The sequence below is a fragment of the Mytilus californianus genome, unplaced genomic scaffold (assembly GCF_021869535.1).
Source record: "Mytilus californianus isolate M0D057914Y unplaced genomic scaffold, xbMytCali1.0.p SCAF_6, whole genome shotgun sequence".
Lineage (NCBI taxonomy): Eukaryota > Metazoa > Mollusca > Bivalvia > Mytilida > Mytilidae > Mytilus > Mytilus californianus.
In genome coordinates, this window is record NW_026262712.1 from 71,628,007 (window position 1) to 71,640,719 (window position 12,713).

A 12,713-nucleotide genomic window follows, 5' to 3' on the forward strand; every position below is an offset into this window, starting at 1 on the left:
GCCTCAACATTACATAATGTTAAAGTATTCAAACGAAGAAACCAACTTCCTGTCTTTTTATATTTATATTAAAAAAATGTATATTTAAAGGTCATTTCCGTAGTTCATTAGAGGGTGTCTAGTCCCAAAATACACATGAATGTTGATACTTTATAAAAGTTCCATGTTTTTTTTATTGGTTCCTATGAAACTTTTGACTTTCTAATATATGTTGAGCATGTTATGAATAAAATTTTAGATTGAGTAATTTGGTGGGCATGGATTTGGCAACTAACGAATGCAGCTTTAAATGCCTAAATTCCATGGAATACTTTGTAATACATTTTGTACTTGTTATTGCTCTCTTCTGTCAGTTCATTATTTATAGAATCAATCTTTAACTTCAACATTGGTAACAAGTGATTTAATTTGATTTTTGTAGTATTTAATTTGATTTTGCATAATATTAAATAGTTCAATGACAATTGGTTTTCTTTTGTGGTATTCAATTAATTCTGTCACTCTGGTCAGACCTATTACCCTTGTCATCATGGTCTAGCTAATAACCAACTATTGATCTCTAGTTTACAGTCAATAAAGGTTGCCAAACCCTTTTATTCTTTGAAAGAAAAAAGACAAATGTGTTCAATAAAAGATTGGCATTATTTGAATTGAGATAGATAACCATGTAGCAGGAAATCTAAAATGGTAAATGTCTGCTGGGTGCAATTTTTTAATGGTGAAATTATTAATATGTAAATAAGGAGATGTTGTATGATTGCCAATGAGGCAACTATCCACCAAAGTTCAAATGAAGTGGATGTAAGCAATTATAAGCCACCATATAGCCTTTAATAATGAGGAAAACCCATACCATATAGTCGGCTATAAAAGGCCCCTACATGAAAAACGAGAAAACTAACAGCCTAATTATTTGTAACAAAACAATTTACGAAAAACAAATATTACAAACATGAACCAACGACGACCACTGAACTACAGGCTCATTTTTGTTCATTATTATTTGAATCTATAAATTTTTTATGAAGTCATTTTATTATTGGTTAACTGTTCGTGTTTATTTATTAGAGAGAGTACAATTTCAAGATTATGTAGGAAAGGATAAGAGTTTTACATACACAAGGCAAATATCCCATGAAATAATATTAGATATAAAATTACTGTAATTGTCTTATTGCTGTTCTTAATCATTACAGTGTCTACCAAAAACTTTGACAGTCTACAGTCTTTTTAAGGTTCAAATGGCAACCAAAATAAAATCAATCCAGAGTAATTATTCAACTAAGTTAGAAGTTGTTTAGATAAGTTAGCTTGGTCGAAGAGAACATCGAGCGAGATGAGTAAAAGTTCTTAAATATTTATTTCAGATAATACTGGCTATCTGCCATTAGAATAAAAATGATTTTTTATTAAACATTTGTTTTATGTCTGATTCCAGTCACCGTGATCTCAAACCAGAGAATTTACTTCTGGATGACAAAAATAATATACGGGTAGCTGACTTTGGTATGGCATCATTACAAGTGGAAGGATCCATGTTAGAAACTAGCTGCGGGTAATATAATTAAGTAAATTTTAGTAATTTGTTATGGCTCAATCAGTTATATATCCCCAAAACAACAAACACATTTTTTGGCTCATATCTCTTTAACTAAAACAGTAAGAGCAAAACTGACATAGATAAAAATTATCAACTAGTCAAGTTCTATTTCCCATGAAATTTTCAGAAAAATTGGACAATTCATTTTAGAGTTATTGACCCTCAAATGTCAACTTTTAGAAAACTTCACAGCTTTTGGTTAATATCTTAGAGAAAAAAACTGCCTTGTTGCCTTTGAAGGGGATGATTTTTACCTTTTTTTGCTGAAACTATAGTAGAAAGAGAGAACCCTTACAAAGTAATTGCTTTAGAAAGATGATTATTAGCTACATTTGCAGAAACCCTAAAAGAGAGAAACTGTAAACAAAAATTGTTCAGCAAAATTAGATCTACAAATAAGTCAACACAACCGAAATCATCAATTGACCCCTTGTAGGAATTTTGCTCTTTAAAGATGGTGTTCACTCATTTTTTGCATATTTTTCAGAAACCATAATGGATAGGGAACTGTAAATAACAAAAATGTCCAGCACAATAAGACCTTCAAATAAGCCAAACATGAGCAAAATTGTCAACAAACTCCTTATAGGAGTTATTACCCCTGAGTGATAATTTTTACTAATTTTTACATTTTTGTCATAACTATAGTAGATAGACATGATAGAGAGAAACTAAAAATGATTATCAAAATAAGATCTTCAAGTAAGTCAACATGGCCAAATTGTCAGACTCCTTATAGGATTTATTGCATTTAAATGATGATTATTTTATAAATTACTATAATTTTGACAATTGTTTTGTAAGTTTAAAAAAATAGGTATAAACTGGAAACTGTAAAAATTATCACCAATACAGGATCCTCAAAAATGCTAATAAATAAGATATAACAAATAAGCAAACATAGCTGATTGCAATAAAGGAAAATATTAAAATGTAATCTTTTTACCAGGTGAGTGATTCAGGCTCTTGAGAGCCTCTTGTTTTATATCAATTTAATTAAACCTCTGCTCCTAAAGAGAATGTAAATACTTGTTTATCTCTTTCCGTATGTGCACACGTCCATAACATATCTGTTGCATTTTTTCAGCAACTACAAATCCGAGCTTTTTAATGTTCTGTAATATGAAAAAGGGAAAAAGTCTTATAATTATCATCAAATTTTCATTTATAAAAAAAATAATACTTAGATTTTTCTTTAAGATAATTTTATGTATTTATAGAAAGACCTAAAGCTAAAAGATGATAAAGAGTTATTGTAGATTTACTGAACTCATTTTTAATGTACCAAAAAATTAATTATTTTATAATAGTGAAAAACTCTTTCAAATTGCATAGCATTACAGTTTAACAACATTATTTCTGTTTTGAAGTCTTTTGGTATTCTATCACCAAAACTTTGAAGGTTTTGTACAACAAAGACCAATTTAGTGACTTTCAATCATTTCATACGATTTACACTAAAATCTATCAAATAATAACATTTTTAATGAAAAAAACATCAATTTAAGTGCAGGGATGCAAAATCTGTGACTTTGTGTATTTTCAATTCCTTGACCTGTCAGAATGCATGTGAAAATTTTTTAAAGTCACATTTTTAATTTAATCTATGAGTTTGGATTGAGATTGATTATGAAACATGGGATAATGATTCCAAAAAGCAGTGACCTATGGCTTTTTTTTTCTTAAATGATATATTGTAATGCTTTAACTGGAAAATATTGAGTTTCATAATTAATCTGATCTAATTATAACACAGGTCGCCTCATTATGCCTGTCCAGAGGTCATAAGGGTAAGATTGACCAATCAGAAGCATGGTTTTTTGATGTCGTGAATGATGTATTTGTGTCTTCTTTGAACATTAATTATACCATGTCATCTTTTGTTGGCTAAATATTTTCACACACATCATTTTTACTCTGCATTTTTATAGATTTTGTGTTTTGAATTGCATCATGTTTCTTGTGGTTTTTATTTTATTTTGCTTCGCCTATTGAAGCTAAAATTTATTGATCATATTGTGAAGGTCCATTATTAATGAAGTTCAAAACTTTAAAACAATGCTTAAAATACATGTTTATTTGATGCCTATTTGCAATGTTGATGTAATTAAAAATCTTTAAAACAGAAATGAAAAGCATGCTGCTCCTGTTAAATAAACCATGTGTGTATAGTTTTAGAAAGTATGTAGTCCTGAATTTATTCAGTTTTTAGTTTATTTCAAAAAGATTGAAGTGGACTAGTAGAGTACTCTGGGGTCCATGTTTGTGGCCGTTTCCATAGCCAGTTCTCAGATAATAGTCTATATATAGCCGTATAGTTTTTATGTTACAAGATTGAAATGTACTACTAGTAGAGTATTATGTTGTCCATGTCTGTGGGCCCTTTCACAGCCACTTCTCAGAAAAATAAACAATAAACCTGCCTTGTAGGAATAAACACCTTTAGTTGTATATGTAGTGTTTTTATCAAAAAGAAAGGGAAATTATGGGTTTATCTGAGTGTCTTACACTATGGACAGGTCTTGTAGGCATAAACACCTTAAGTTGTAAAATTATTGTTCTTGGTAAATTTTATAGAATGCTGGGTATATTTGTTAGTGTTGCCCAAAACTTGACTGAAATTGGAAATTTGTCAAGTCGTTTCAAATCTGTTATTAAAATATGCATGATGATAATTACTGTTGATATGCAGTCACAAATTTTGCATTGATGAAAACATTGTATTTCCAAATCTATTGTTCTGTAGTATAAAACAAGTGATTTAACAGAATAAATCCATACATTGCACAGTAACATGATGTATCCATAAGTAATTTTTACTTCTCTATATCAATGTTTAAGTGAATGTAATTGGAAAAAACGAAACAAAACCACTAAACACAACATTATAACATAAGACAGTCTTGTATAGCATAATGAATAGAAATCATCCATAAAGTATTTGAGGAAATTGTGATGAGGAAGCAATCATTATTGTCAATCTGTTATCTACTAAAATCAATAGAAAATTGTTTATGTGATATATGGCATTTACGATACACAATTATACAGTTGTTTTCTGCCATGTCTAGTTATGTGTTAGTATTCTCACACTTTAAGCTAATGAATGCTAGATATTGTTGGTTAGCTGGACAATGAGACTTTTAAGAAGCATTTAATAGGGAAAGCCTCTTGGAGTTGCAGATGTAATATGTGCCGAGGCTGGGGACATTTGAATGATGTTCTTTTATTGTGTTCTATTTTTAGATTTGAATGTTGTCTGTAGTTTTAGTTTGTGCACATGGATATTTAATTTTTGTAGAAGAATATTTTAGTTTTCTTGTGAGTGTACACTGCATGTATTTCAGAATGATTTTAGAAGGCTTATTTGTGTGGCTTATATTGTCATAAGTTAATCATCATAGGTGCAGCAACATAAGTTGAAGAGCTATCATATAATTTTTCAAGTGCGGGAGGTTCTGGATCAAAACAAAGACTTGAAAATTGGTATTTGCTGCTTCTCCACTAAGCACTTGGCATTAGGGAGTAAGAGCAAAGACTGGTCGGCTTGGAGTCAGAATAATGTGATCAGATAGGGTGACATATCTTCCTGCAGACTATTATATTGTGAACTAGCAAATTAGAAATTCTCTCAGCATGTTGGTCTAGAAGAAAGCAGGCTTAATATTCATATAACATGAACATGTTCTCGTCCTGAAGATGCATTTAATTTACTACTGGATGTTAAGCAGCTATCCATCATCATCATTATCAAATAATTTTAATTTTTTTTTGGGGGGGGGGGGGGGGAGGTGGCTAGTACATGACCTTCTGAGAAGCAAATGGTTAGTTGACTATTTCCTTGTGTTAGAAGTAAGCCATATTGTTTTTTATACCCCACCATAAAATATTATCATTCCATCCTTCTGAAATCAAACAGTTGTCCTATCAAGTTTAAGTGACTATTGAATTCTAATGGTATGTTGTTCTATAGAGATGTTCTGAAATTTTGTGAAAAATTAATACTGAAAATCTTAGATAAGAAAAAAAAAACTTTTTTGAGTTGACTGTTAATGTACTGTATATATTGTATAGATAATTTGTGACAGCTAAATATATAGATATAAGAAGATGTGGTATGAGAGCCAATGAGACAACTCTCCATCCAAGTCAAAATTTATAAAAGTAAACCATTATAGGTCAAAGTATGGTCTTCAACACAGAGCTTTGGTTCACACCGAACAGCAAGCTATAAAGGGCCCCAAAAAATTGCTAGTGTAAAACCATTCAAACAGGAAAACCAACAGTTTAATCTATACCTGTATGTTGAGTGTATGGTGTCATTTTCTTAAAGAGACAAATATTTATTATTTCTAGAATAGAAAAAAATCAGCAAATAACTCAAAAGATGCAATCAAAATAATTGAATATGAGATGGATGCTCCTTGTGAAAAAATTCAATGAATTTCTATTTTTTTTAACCATATTTGAAAGGAAAAGAACATTTATTATCTGATTTGTGAAGTGTTGAACTAAACTAAACTGTTAAATGCAGCATCAGCATTTCTGTTTCTAGACAATAATTGTGGAGTCATCAATCAGAATTTATTTAAACTTGGATAGAAAATATCTCTGGGAAAACTAATGATCCCTGTTGATTTCTCAAGGTCAAGGGTAGCTATAAAAAAAAACTGAAAATTTAGGAAATATGGATTTTGAATAATACATGTTGAACCATATACAATGTATATCCAATCTTGAAAGGAAACTTAGAATGATAATGCACCTTGGAGAGATGTCACTAATTCCAAAGCTAATATCAAAGGGTTAATATTTAGATTTGTAGATTGAATATGGGGAAAACTTGGACCCTATCTTTTTACAATTCTGTAAACTTTTCATTGAACTATAGGGTTAAATTTTTTATGCACATTGCCTTTTAAGGATATGTTTTATGTTTTCCTGTGCAGAGCATATAAGCTAATGTGTTATGTAAGGTTTGACCTTCCAATGACTTTGATGTTGGACTTTCTGAAAGCTATTAATTTTTTGGTTATATAACTATTCTGTCCTGAAGTCATTTTTGTACTTAATAAACATTTCATTGTAAAAATTGTAAGAAAATTAATAGCATTGGAAGAAAATTTTTGATTGTTTCAGTGTATTTACTTATTCTAATTACAGGGAGAAAAGTATGATGGTAGAAGGGCAGATGTTTGTTTGTTTCAGTGTATTTACTTATTCTAATTACAGGGAGAAAAGTATGATGGTAGAAGGGCAGATGTTTGGAGCTGTGGTGTTATACTTTATGCATTATTAGTTGTAAGTGTTATCACCAAGTTAATACATACAGCTGGAGCACTTCAATCCCTTTGTGGTAGGGGTGAGCAGCTAAGACAAACGGTACCAAGGATACGGAAATGATCATATTTGCCAGACCTGACCTAATCTGATACTGACCAAAATGGTTGATTGGGATTTAGGTCACAAATTTTTTTTACATAAAATTTTTGTCATTTCATTGACATCAGTTTTTTTTTCTAACGCGTTATGCACAAATTTTTGTTTTGCAATAATTTTTCAGTAATGAAACTGCCAGAAGGGCCCTCCTAATTACCATATATTAATGCCTCCGGGAGATACTGGCTAATGAATGCTTATCACTTTTTACCTGTGTTCTTCACACCTGACAGAAGTGATCAAGCTAAATTTACATGGAAAAAAAGTAATTTTTTCAAGAGTCAAACATGTGCTTCATGTACTATGTAATATGTCTTCACCAGATTAGACACTTAATTGTAAAATGCAAAATAATTTCATGCCAAATGAAACATGTGAAACTATTATCAGTTATATTCAAACACTTAGCAGTAATAAAATTAATTGAATATGATAATTTCCTGCTATTTGATAAACAGAACAAGCTTCGTAGATAAACCTGGAATCACTTAAAATTTCAAATTCACTTGAATCTTCTTTATTTTAAATTTCATTTCTCTAATTCGAAAGTAGCATTGTTGATTCCTGAGTAATTTGCAGTCTAAAGTCATTAAAATCATTTCAATTTTAAACTGTTGCTTTTCATAAGGGCTGTCCAAAAATTTATCAGGTGGGGGGATGAGAGGCACTCAATAGTTGATTATGGATGGTTGCATTTTCCTTATAATTTGGTACGAATTTTAAGTTGTGGATTAAAAAAGTGCCTCCCATCTTTCCCATGCATTTATTTCTGGAACAGCCCTTAATTGTTTTTTTTTTAAAAAAGAAGAAATTTTATGAAGTGAATGTGGTGAAACCGTCAATGCAACTTTGTTGATGCTGTGAATCTAGTATGAATTTGACAATTTGAAAAAAGGACCCCCAACTTTCAAGTCATCTCAAAATGGCTGAAATTATGTGACAGAATTTCTGGATCTTTTTCCATTAACCCAACCTTTTCATATATTTTGAATATGTAAAAATGCAAACACTTTCATATATGTTTTAGCAAAAAAAAGACCTAAAGCTATATTTTGCTATTTTTTGTTGAGCCTGTGACTTTTGTTGCAGAAAGCTCGACATAGGGAAAGTGACCCAGCGGCGGCATTAACTAACTACTTAAAAGCTTAATATTTCAGAGGGTAGAAAACCTGTATGCTTCATACTTTGTATATAGATGCCTTATGTTATGAAGTTTCAGTCTGTCATATGTCCTTTGTCTTTGACCTTATTGTCATGATTCAGTGACTACTTGAAAAAAAAGTTAAGGTTTTTATGCCTCCGCTGTAGCGGAGGGGGCATTAAGTTTTACCCTTGTCCATCTGTACATCCGTCCGTACGTCCCAAAATTGGTTTCCATTCTCTAACTTTAGTTTGTCTCAACAAAATATTATGAAACTTATCCACAATGCTTATTACCACAAAACACAGATCCAGTTTGAATTTTGGTGGCATCACTTTTACAGTTCGAGAGTATGCCTCTTTCCAAATGGAAAAATTACTGAATTTTTCATTTCTGTTCTCTTAACTTTAGTTTGACTCGACCAAATGTTATGAAACTTATCCATAATGTTTATTACCACAAAACACAGATCAAGTTTGAATTTTGGTGGCGTCACTTTTACCGTTCTAGAGTTATGCCCCTTTACAAATGAAAAATTGCTGATTTTTTTGTTTCTGTTCTCTAACTTGAGTTTGCCTCAACCAAATGTTATGAAACTTATGCACAATGCTAATTACCACAAAACACAGATAAAGATTGAATTTTGGTGGCATCACTTCTACTGTTCTAGAGTTATGCCCTTTAAAAATGGAAAAATAGATGAATTTTTTTGTTTCCATTGTCTAACTTGAGTTTGCCTCAACTAAATGTTATGAAACTTTTAAACAATGCTTATTACCACAAAACTCAGATCAAGTACAAATTTGGGTAGTGTCACTATTGCAGTTCTTGAGTTATGTCCCTTTATAACGTTATATGAAATCTGGGGCACATTCCTCATTTATTTTGTAATGTTGATTTCTCTCTTATTATGAGTATACAACTATATTTGGTATGTGCATACCTTACACAGTCCTCATACCTGTCAGACAGTTTTCACTTGACCTCGACCTCATTTCATGGATCAGTGAACAAGGTTAAGTTTTCGTGGTCAAGTCCATATCTACTATATTTGGTGTATGGAATGATTGTAAGGTGGTCATGTCCAGCTGGCAGGTGTCATCTGACCTTGACCTCATTTTCATGGTTCATTGGTTAAAGTTAAGTTTTTGTGTTTTGGTCTATTTTTTGTCTCGCCCTGACAGAGTCAAAAAGCGAGACATAGGTTTGCTGTTTCCGGCGGAGGCGACGTCGGTGGCAAGGTCAAAAATGTATTAGTTTGTGATTAGGTCTAGTTCATGGTGAACCACTAGTGGTAGGTCAATGATATTTGATATGCAGTTGTATTAGCATTGGCATATCTCATTACCATGGAGATTATTTGGCCCTGCCCCCAAGGTCTATTGACTTTGAAACTTTGCTTAGTTTACATGAGTTAACTATAAGCAATAGGTCAACTATGTTTGGTGTACATGGAATGATTGTATTGTTTATATGTCTGTCTGGCAGGTATCATCTGACCTTGACCTCATTTTCATGGTTCATTGGTCAATGATTAGTTTTGGTGGTTAAGTTTGTTTCTTAGATACTATATTTGATACATCAACTACATTTGATCCATGGAATGATTGCAAAGTGTACATGTCTGTCTGACACGGTTCATCTCACTTGACCTAATATTCATGGTTCATTGGTCAATATAAAGTTTTCATGGTTTGGTCTGTTTCTTGTATACTATAAGCAATAGGTCAACTATATTCAATGTATGGAATGATTGTAAGGTGTACATGTATTTCTGGCTTGGTTTATCTGACCATGGCCTCATTTTCTTGGATCATGATATTAAAGTTAATGTGATACTTGTAGTAAAACTTTATATTTAGAGCTAATAACATAAAATCAATGGTGTTAAAGCAGGCGAGACATTTCAGCATGTGCACTCGTGTTTTATGTTAAAATAGGTCTGACAAATATCTGCTGCATTTACGACTGTTTTTCATCACATCTTTAATAAATACCAACATCAGATTCGGTGGTGTCAGATACTTATGATATAATCAACGACCTTATCATGTATTTAATCTAAATTTCCCGCCTTTATTATATATCATTAAGCTTAAAATAGTGACCTATTCATGCAGCTTATCCCTACCTCTCGCTACATAGTAAGTGGTCTCCCGAGGTCTCAGTGCAGCATCTGTTTCAAATATCAATTGGCTGTTTCTATATGTCATTTTGATATTTTTCTTCATTAGTTCAAAAATGTTAGAAATATGAATATGATTATGATATGCCAAAAAAAAAAAAAAAATACAGGAATTATAAATAAAATATTAGACTACACAGCAAACTGGATCAATAAATTTGTTTAGGGGAAAAGACAGATTTTTCATACAAATGGTTAAACAGATTTTTAAAATGTAGTCATGATGTGAGAAGTTCAACTTCTGGTTTAAGATTTCACATGGTTGATCAAATTTTAATGGAAAAATGCACTAAATACTTAGAAAATTTTAAAGAAGTAACAGTTTTCCACCATTTTTTTTTTTTGGTCAGGCCTGTGACAAAAAGTTGCAGACTGTGAGACCTTAACTTTTTGTATAAAGCCTTATATTTCATAAGAGAGAAGACCTGGATGTGTCATACCTTGTATACATATGACTAATGTTAAGAAGTTTCCATCTGTCATATGTCCATTGTTCTTGCAAATGCTTAAAAAAATTGTTTTTGGTTTTTTGGAAATGTGAATTTCTCACTTATTATGAGTGAAAGGATAACTATGTTTGATATATGGGATTCTTGCAAGGTCTACATGTCCTTCTGACAAGGTTCATCTTTCTGTGATCTCATTTTCAGGATTCATTTGTCAATGTGAAGTTTTTGTGGTTAGGTCTGTTTTTCAGATACTATTAAGCAATAGGTCAATAATAATTAGTGTATGGAATGATTGTAATACCTACATAATCGTTTGGCAGGGTTAATCAGTCTTTGATCACATTCATATTGATTATTGATAATGTTAAAGTTTATATGGTACTTGTATTTAACATTTATCTTTAAGACTTTCAATATAAAAGGGTGAGCTGTCAGATCCTTGTAAGCAAAGTATGGACACAGGATCTGTATTCTAAACAAAATTATGTCCCTTGCACTTATTCTTGTGCATTACTGTCAGAATTCTTGTTTACAGTTAATGTTTATTAGATAATGTAAATTACTTTTTAGAAATGAATTCAAAATCAGATTATGATACTTAGTATTTTTAAACCTTTAAGAATTTATTTTTTTATTTTGCAGGGAGCACTTCCTTTTGATGATGACAATCTTAGGCAGCTTTTAGAAAAAGTGAAAAAAGGCGTATTTCACATTCCACATTTTGTTCCGCCTGACTGCCAGAATTTACTACGAGGGATGATAGAAGTAGATCCAGAGAAACGATTAACAGTATGTATTATATTTCATTTACAGTTACTTGGAAAAGCAGGGGCCCTCAGCTAATTGATACATAGGTTGAAGTTGGTGGCCAATGAAATTACGGAATGGCCCATCATTTATAAAGTCGAATTCAGAATTCTTTCATTGAAATGAAATATACCTTAATATCCTTCTTTTCCTCCATTATGACTTGAACAGAAATATGTTATAAGATAAATAAATTTTCCTTAAAATATGACATAGAAAGACCTCCCCATTGGTGATAAAAAAAGCTGACACCTATGCTTACATTTCTATTTAGGGTTATGATATTGGAATGCATTTTGAAATGAGAAAACACATGTTATCAATTAGGATTTATTAGGTGGAATGAAAAAAGTCATGAAAATTTAATGATAATTTTTGTGCACATTATTTTTGTCCTTCTGCATGAAAATTTACAAATTTTCTTTTTCTTCAGCTAGAAGATATTCATCGACATCCATGGGTGATAGCGTAAGTATCTTAGAAAATATGAATATACCATTGCAATCATCATGGTTGTAGTTATGTCACAAAAACTCATTAAAAGATAAATATTCCAATTGATATTTTGGACTGTCAAATTTTTGGTAATAATACAGTAGGCTTCAATTCATTATATTTTGATTTTATCATTTCATACTGAATAAATATTTAGTTAGTAAGCACATAAGTAAACTAAACTTTGCTTAAAATAAATTCAACTATTCCATAAACATATACAAAATTGTTTCACAATAACACTACATAGATATTTCTTAAGATTCCGTTTTTTGAATTGACAGACAACAATAACAAGGGAATCCAAAATTATGTTTTATTTCCAAATGAAATGCAACATCTATGACTGCATGTGCTTTTCATGACAAGGCTACAATAATGTTTAAAAAAACAAATGGAAAGGTTTATTTAACTCATAATTTCATGGATATAGCATCAAAATATAATTATGAGAATTGAATGCTTCCTTTTTGTAATTTTATTGGTTTGTATACGCATTGATTTTGCACACATTCTTAGCAGAAAGAGCTTCTGTGTTTCATTCAAAATGTGTTTAAGCCAACACTTTTACATCCAATGAAATTGCGAAAAGAATCA

At 31.1% G+C, this 12,713-nt stretch overlaps 1 protein-coding gene across 4 annotated transcripts in view; it reads left to right on the top strand.

Moving 5' to 3' along the window:
* The window catches only part of LOC127704611 (serine/threonine-protein kinase BRSK2-like), a 68,570-nt gene that overhangs the window by 25,305 nt on the left and 30,552 nt on the right, over positions 1 to 12,713 (top strand). For all 4 annotated transcript variants that reach the window (XM_052208730.1, XM_052208729.1, XM_052208731.1 and 1 more), the window contains exons 5-9: positions 1,439 to 1,555; positions 3,357 to 3,390; positions 6,833 to 6,901; positions 11,457 to 11,603; positions 12,055 to 12,089. In XM_052208730.1, the coding sequence (XP_052064690.1) occupies positions 1,439 to 1,555; positions 3,357 to 3,390; positions 6,833 to 6,901; positions 11,457 to 11,603; positions 12,055 to 12,089 (402 nt within the window). The remainder of the gene's footprint in view (positions 1 to 1,438; positions 1,556 to 3,356; positions 3,391 to 6,832; positions 6,902 to 11,456; positions 11,604 to 12,054; positions 12,090 to 12,713) is intronic.